At 37.6% G+C, this 8,289-nt stretch overlaps 1 protein-coding gene across 8 annotated transcripts in view; it reads left to right on the forward strand.

Moving 5' to 3' along the window:
• Positions 1-3,975, forward strand: part of esrrb (estrogen-related receptor beta) — a 50,954-nt gene extending 46,979 nt beyond the window's left edge. For all 8 annotated transcript variants that reach the window (XM_083543962.1, XM_083543960.1, XM_083543961.1 and 5 more), the window contains one exon: positions 1,019-3,975. In XM_083543962.1, coding sequence (XP_083400088.1) covers positions 1,019-1,263 — 245 coding nt within the window. In that variant the 3' untranslated portion in view covers positions 1,264-3,975. The remainder of the gene's footprint in view (positions 1-1,018) is intronic.
• The last annotated feature ends 4,314 nt before the right edge of the window (positions 3,976-8,289 follow it).

Below are 8,289 nucleotides of genomic sequence, written 5' to 3' on the forward strand. Positions count from 1 at the left end.
GGTGTAATCCAAAGGCTTTCACACAGAGTTGTTTCTCCCACCGACTGTCATCACCTCACTCTCTTGTTTCAAAAACTTGTTTCACTAATGGTCAGACTGAGAAATATCTCAAGGTCTTGGGAATGCAGCTGTTCCACTCAATGAATTTTAGAATTCTGAAATCTGTTTTCTTTTTTATTGTCCCACATGGTAAAATATTCACCAAGGTGAAATCAGCCAGGCAGCCAGTCACATCCCTCATCTGAGGTGTCAGACGCCCCTTAACAACTGCTGTCTCTGTGTCCCTCTGTGTCCCCCTCGCTCTCACTCTCTCCAAGTGTGTCTGTGTGTGCATATGTGTGTGTGAGTGATGATACAGAGTGAGGTTTAGCCTTATTATTCTGCCTGTGTATTTAGTTATGTAAAAAAAAATCAGCATTTTACAGAACAAAAGAAAAAACTGGATTAAACATTTATATATTAGTCAGAGCCAAAAGTCCTGAGAGAATCATCTAAAATTGGTAGACATGGTGTTTCATGTACTGCTGATTGCACTGTGATCACTGTTTCCTGTGATAGCGCAGGTCAAGTCTGCTGTATAGACTCTATACTGTATCTTATTTGCAATATTTCCATAGCCTGGTTCTCTTAAAAAAGTAATACTTTTTTCCCCAATTACAAATCACAATATTTAAGACTTTGTGTTAATAAAGAACACTACTGGAAACATAAATTGATTAACGTAATTTATGAATTTGAGTTTATGAATATTAAGGACATTTATTGGCAGAGAGAATGTGATGTTTTAATTTATATTATTATTATTCTGATTATTGTCATTATTACTAAATTTAAGTATCGGTTGAGTAGAATTTTGAATTTTTTTGAAGGTTTTGTCATTTTTGTTTTGTGATATATACAACCATTATTGTTTTATTCATTAAATTTGTCATTTCATGCCTGTGATGTCAAGGCAGGGACTGTTGCAATTGGAATGTAGTGTTAATGAACACGTGTTGTGTGTGTTTTCTGTCGTTAGACTCCATGCACATAGAGGACGTGGAGGCAGTTCAGAAGCTGCAGGATGCTCTCCATGAAGCGCTTCAGGACTTTGAGAACAGCCAGCACACGGAGGACCCGCGGCGGGCAGGCAAGCTGCTCATGACCCTGCCCCTGCTGCGGCAGACCGCCACCAAGGCCGTGCAACACTTCTACAGCATCAAGGTGCAGGGCAAAGTGCCCATGCACAAACTCTTCCTGGAAATGCTGGAGGCCAAGGTGTGAGCAGGTCAGGCTACGACAGCCAGGACTTTAAGAGACACAGTAACTGAGGAGAGACAAGAGGAGAGGCACACTGTTGATTGAAAAGCAGGTTACAGACTCACCTCTCTCCCTCTCTGTCTTTTCAAATCCCTGTCTCCCACTATCTCTCTCATGGACATGAGATGTTTTTAAAGAACAACCTTTAAAAAAAAATAAGCAAAATGGAAAAACTCAGTATAAATATAAATGATGAAGAGTTTAAAAATATATAACAAATCCTATGTACTTGTACAGTAATGATTTTTTTTTTGTTGTTGTTTATGGTCCGTGATTATGTACGAAGAAAGAAATCTCTCTAAGTCGGAGCGTTCTCAATGAGGTGATCAAGCTTTTTTTTTTTTTTTTTTTTTCTTTTCAGTTTTTGAAAATCTAACTCTATACATGTCATGATTAAATCAGAACCAGTATGTAATGTGGAGCATCGCATGTCAAACACATGTGATTGTTCAGCCCCAAGGACTTGTCCAGGACTTGTAAATATTCATAACAGGGCGATAAAATAAGGACTGGCAAACATTGTGGAAAATGGCAGCCATGTTGTCTTGCTCTGCTCAAAGGGATAAGAAGACGCTTAAATCATAAAATGTGAGCTTTTTTTTCACTTGAAATGTGAATATACCTCTTTAGAACAGTGAACCTGCAGCAAGGATTTTATCATACCATGTACAGGAAGTGACACAACTGGTAAACATGTTTAAACAAACTAGTTGAGTCAGGTAGTGAGTCATCTTACTGTGTAGTAACTCAGCAATAAAAGGGAGCTGATGGTACAGATCTAATCGAACTGCTTCGCAATGCTGCTGCCATTAGAACTGATTTCATATTACATTTCATACATTAGGTGTACAAGTGAGTGCATTTCAGCAATAAATCGCACCACTTGCCTGTTGCACTGTGCCCATTTGCTGATGGTCGTTAGCATTGCTGATGTTTCCTCCAGCCCAAATTTGGTCAGCGGTGTAAGCTGGTGCTAAATGTTAGCTGGCAGGCTGACAAACAGACCTGATTTGGGCAGAGTGAAAGATGAGTGAGGAATTGGTAGGGGGTTGGCTGTGGAGAGGGGAATGAGGTTCACAGGAGGAGGTATTAAATGATTTATGCCAGGTGGCATAAGTCCAGGAAATTCCATGTTCAAACAATCAGAGGCCCATACGTCAAAGAAACTATTCTGGGTGCGTTAAGCCGCGGGTAAAGCCGCCCCGCACAGAGGAAGAAAGGTGCCCGGCATCTGCTCAGCCCGTTTTAGAAGTGACCAAGACTTTTTATAGTCACGACACTTTTATAGCAATGTATCCAAACGAAGGTGACCAGCAGGTGCAGGTTTTTCACACCAGCGATATTTTTAGGCCTGCAAAGGTGGCAGAAGCCTGAAGAATAGTGTGTGCACACATTGAGGGCTCCTGACCCCATGTTGACACAACAGCACTGATGCATTGATTACTAAAAAGGGCTTTGGAGAATAAACAGCTAATTATCCTCCTAAACCTCCCCCTCGGAAGGTTTCCAGCTATGCGAGTGGCCTTGAAGGTTGACTAGAAACCACCTGCATCACTCTACTCCTGTCTGAGAGCAACGTCGGAACAACTGTGTAAATTGCGCTTGGAAGAAAGGCGCCATGTTGTTTTGTTTGACCTTTGTGGTGCATGATTGGAAATGTAGTTCAGTACTGTAGATTTCTGTCAACCCCTTTTCCTCCATTTGAGAGAGTCGAGACGGAAAAGAATGGCTTATACTACTGATGTCATTTTATGTGTTGTAAATTGTGGCACTGTCGCAATTTGATACTGTGATCAAAGGAACTGACATAGTGAAACTCTCTCACTATATCATTGGCCAAGAAACATTCTACTGTTCACTCATTGGCTACTTAATGGAGAATAGGCACGCACCTGTTCAATAAAACTGTTTAAACTTGAAGTGGCCACAGTTCTGTGTACGGAAAAGGCTCAGCCAAGCAAATAAGGACAATGTAATACAGGGCATTTTTCATTTTATTGTGCTGACAATGTGGGTGACAATAAGGACCAATTCTGACTACAATCATGCTGTAACTATTCCTAAATCACTCAGTACTGTTGTTTTGTTTGATTTGTTTCCATACTGCGGTTCATAAATTGTGACTCTAGCATGCAGATTGACTTTTCTCTGTGGTTAACTCTTCCAGTTTTGGCAAGACAACTATACCTATAAACACCTTTGTGGTCTATCTCTATGTACCCTACTTACTTGAACTACATGTACCACTCAGCTAACCACCTCACCATACAAGTCTGTTCGAAAGTCATGTTATCAGCACATGCATTTTGAAAGCCCAGTGTGAGCTTCATATACACTGTATCTCACTTGTATTGTTTAGTTATTCTTTCATTCCACATCAGTTATTTGTGAATGAACAATTTTAATGTGAAAAACAAAAAAAAGTAACAGATGTTCCCACTCTAAGCCCTTTAAGCATGCTCCAGTCAGAATTGGTCCGCTGTGTTCAAAATGTCAAGAATGAAAATGGATTTTATTTTCTCCTGAAATATATTTATTGTGTGTATTATATCAATTTGGTCGCACTGTACAATAATATCTCTGATTGTTCATTTAGGAATTCATGTGTCACTTTTCTTTTTTGTTTTGATGTCAAAAAATGAGAAAAAAGGAACAAAGAAAAGATATACTCCCAAAGTACTGTGGCTGTTTCTCTCATGTTGTTTTGAACACACACCAGACACTGTACACAATGCAGCACAAGCTCAGTGATATGGAAAGGCCTGGGACTGTCCTCAAAGCATCAGTGGGTTTTAAAGAGTTGACTGAATATGTCAGCACAGATACAGTTGTCTAATACGGCTCACTTCAGCCCGGGCTATAGATTCTGCTCCAGAGATTCTTACTTTTCCTACTATAGCCTAGCACTCCTGCAAATTCACATTTCACAAGAGCCTGACTATTATAAAGGATGGTAATGACCTTTAGCTTGTCCATTCATTTTAAAAGCTCTAAAAGTGTGCAGGACCTGCAAAGCAAATGCTGTATAAATAGAGGATGATCAAGAGTGTGCGCGTTTCTACAAATTCTGACTAAGCAGACCTGCACTGTAGCTCTGTGCTCAATAATGATAGTAATTGAAAAATGTAATACCACTTTATTACCTGTATCTTCAGCTATTATTGAAGTTTGGGAGTAAATTTTTTTACGGTTAATATAACTTATTTTTTAATAACCATCTTTTTTATATCAACCTTATTCGATACTCGAACGTATTTGTCACCAGTACTATTAATCTGCAGCTTATTTTGATTTAAGGCTTAAGCACTAATTGATTAATCAAGAAATAAAATCTCTAATTTATCATTAAAATATTATGCAAAATAGTTTTTTGGAAATGATCAAGTAAAATAAAATAAAAAATAAACAGTCACATGCTTATCCATCGTGGATTCGAATATGTACTGTAGAGTTATTAATTAAACACGGTTTGAAAAAAACTAAAACAAATGTGAGCTATTAAAAAATTTTACGGAACCATATTTTAGTAGTAATATACCCCGTGTGTGTGTGTGTGTGTGTGTGTGTGTGTGTGTGTGTGTGTGTGTGTGTGTGTGATCCATTCTCAGTGTTAGGCCTTCCCTATCCACTCATAGATTACCATTCATCAGGATGCAGTCTCCATCAGTATGTGTTCAAGGCCTTTTTACTTCCTAACTGAGCTCCATTATTCTCAGTGTTGATGATGGCCAGAGAAAGAATTGCATGTCAGTGTGAGTGATTGGGTTTGAACTGAGCTGCAGTATACACTTTGCATAAAGCAATGGCTCAAATTACACTTAGGATTGAAAACGGAGCGTGCGAACGTCCCCCGAGAGCTTGTGGCACAGAAATAAAATATAAGCCTCACTCCTTCATCAGTCTCTTGCTTTTCACCTCCTTGTCTCTGCATCCCTGCCACATTTCTATTCTCTTTTTTAATGTTTTTATTCATTCACTGCTACATTCATTTGTTGTGTTTTCGCGAAGTAAGGATGTGAGGAATGTGCTTTTCTCCAGTTTGCTGCAAAGAATAAGAATCGTATTACTTCAGACACAGTGGTGTTTGCTTCTACTCCTATACATTTAGACAATGTCCACATAATTCTGCACTAAGGAAAACAGGTCTGTGTGTATTCATGGCAGAAAGACATGCAGCAGAGTTCTTTTTGTCAAAAGCAGTCGGATAAAGCTGTAAGTCTAGACAATGCTGAAGTTGGCTCTAAAATTGAAAGAGTACAATGAGTTTGAGTACAAATATCTGACAGCCCACATTAAATATAGCACTTTATAATGTAATAAGTAAATAAGTTCTAAATATATAGTTATAACTACCAATATTTTCCCTATTAAATTATATTTTCAATACAGTATAACAAAAATATACAAGAAGACTTAAGAGGATGTCTTTTTTTTTTGCTAAAATTATTGTTAAAAGAAAGAAAGTTTGATACAGCTAAGGCTGCAGAGTGGTGCAGCAGGTAAGCACTGCCACTTCACAACCCCCGAAGCCATGGTTTGATCTCCGGGTTCTTGGGTTTCCTCTCACCTCCAAAAATCATGTAGTAGGTTTGCCCCTTGGTGTGTATTTGTTCTTGTTTGTTTCCCCCTCATTACTCAGTGTTTCTCGATGGGCTTCAGATCCAGGAGAAGGTGATTACTAACAATTAATTAATGAAAGAATAAATGTAAGACGTATATCAGTGTAAAATTACATTGGTCACAGTATATCAGGAAAAGAAAAAGATGACCTGCAAACCCTACATACATTAATAATAATGATAATAAATAATAATCAATTTTACCAACATATATTCTTATTCTCATAAAAAAAAAAAAAAATTATTTACAAATAACACAAAACCTGTCACAAAAAAACTAAACCACATTTGATATAAGACAAATATAGATGGCATATGTTCAACAGAATGCAATAAATTAATAATAATAATAATAATAATAATAATAATAATAATAATAATAATAATAATAATAATAATAATAATAATACAAAAACACAGTTAAAAACACTTGCAACATGCCACATTTACATGTGGGTAAGTTTATTATTATTATTATTATTAATTATTATTATTATTATTATTATTATTATTATTATTATTATTATTTACAATTTATATACTTTTAGTATAATTTCATTTAACTAATAATCTTATATTATTTATATAATTGTATTATTTAGTATTTGTTTGGAAAGTATTAATACAATATTTTCCTATATTATTATATTTCCATTGCATTATAATTTTTCCTACAAGTAAAATCAAACATTGTTCTTCTCTTCAATGTATTAAGCAGATAGAACATGTGCTCAGATGAAGAGAAGCAGCAGAGATGCACAAACACACTGGTGGAGCAGAAACAGAAAGGATCTCTCAGGGCTCAACACTCAGGATGGACCTGTTGTCAGCCAAAGGTTAGAAATCTCCACTGGCTGTAAAGGAAATCCACGTTTGCTGTTACACTGGACATACTCCTAAATGCAAACAGGATCCTAGGGATGATCCCATGAGAGGCTGCATGACATTCTTGTGAGCGTATAAACCCTCCTTCTTGTTCTGTCTATTTCCGGTACTTTCACTCAATGAATTTGACATTTCTTAATAATTATATGTAATACCTACATCCTGAGGTGCTTCAGAATGTTCAACAACTAAATTATTAAAGTGTTATTGCAGATATGACAAAAACACATACATGTGCACAGCAAAGGTTGCAAATTAAAGAAAAAATACACTACACAAAGCCAGAAGCTAGAAAAGCTTCAATGAAGTTTACAATAGATTCCACAAGTCTCTAAAATGGTACAAATATCTAACAGAAGATCTTTCCAATAATGGTGTGCTATTATATTTGTAGAGAGCGCTGTCTAATATCTCATTCCAAAACCCCTCATAAGTGTTCAATTGGGCTGCAATCTGGTGACTGCCAAGGCCATGATTTGATTTACATCATTTTCAACTTCAACAAACTGCAATCTCATGACCTGGTGATGGAGCTGGGGTCATTCTGGAAGAGACCACTCACATTTTTTCAAATCATCCAAAAATGATTCAGAATAACGCTGTCTGTATATGTATGCATCGAGTTACCAGCTAATTGGCTATCCTGATCTAGTGACTAACAGGCAACTCGGTGTATCTACCACGAGAGTGTGCATTTCATACTCAATCTGTTTTTATGCTATTTTCTTTAACCAATCCAAAGGTGAACGTGCGCAAAGCATGGCCCATATTGTCATTGTAAATCTGACCTTATTTAAGAGTGAAAAGCTGAAAACACTAAGGCGCACTTTGTCTTTTACCGAAGGGATCAAAAATCGTAAATACTGACCTGCTTACTTGTCTTGAGCTCATGGACTCATACTTTATGCCGTATAATGCATATGGCCAGCCATATTTCACACATTTATATTCATAAATGGGATTTTTGTATTTAAAATACGACCTATAAAGCTTGATATATGGAAATTGACAGATCATATGTGATTCCTGGATTAAATGTCTTATAGATCACATGGTTTATGTCGTTCCGCCCCCCCTCTCTCGCTTGCCTTGCCTGAGAATGGAACCTTGACCATGCAAGTAATTTACAGTGTTATGGGATGAGTGCAAAACATGCTGTAAATAAATAAGAGTCAAATCCATTTTATTTTAGGATGTAGGGGGAGATTACACACCCCACCACCTCCCAAACCCACCAACCAGCCCACACACACACAAACACCACCACCACCACCACCACCACTTTCTCACACTGATGCCCTGCAAATGTTGATGTTCCGTCACAGTTCATGTCAGCATATCATTGAGAAAGGGAAGGGCCCACAAATGGGCCAGAGAGCTGAAGTGTGCGGTCCATTTGCTAATTTCAATATGATCGCCGTCTGCACGGGAATGGCCTTGGGCGCACTGCTTCTGTCTCCTCGCTGTCCGCGACGACCTTGTTTCT

The sequence above is a fragment of the Silurus aristotelis genome, assembly GCF_946808225.1.
Source record: "Silurus aristotelis genome assembly, chromosome: 6".
NCBI classification, from domain to species: Eukaryota; Metazoa; Chordata; class Actinopteri; order Siluriformes; family Siluridae; genus Silurus; species Silurus aristotelis.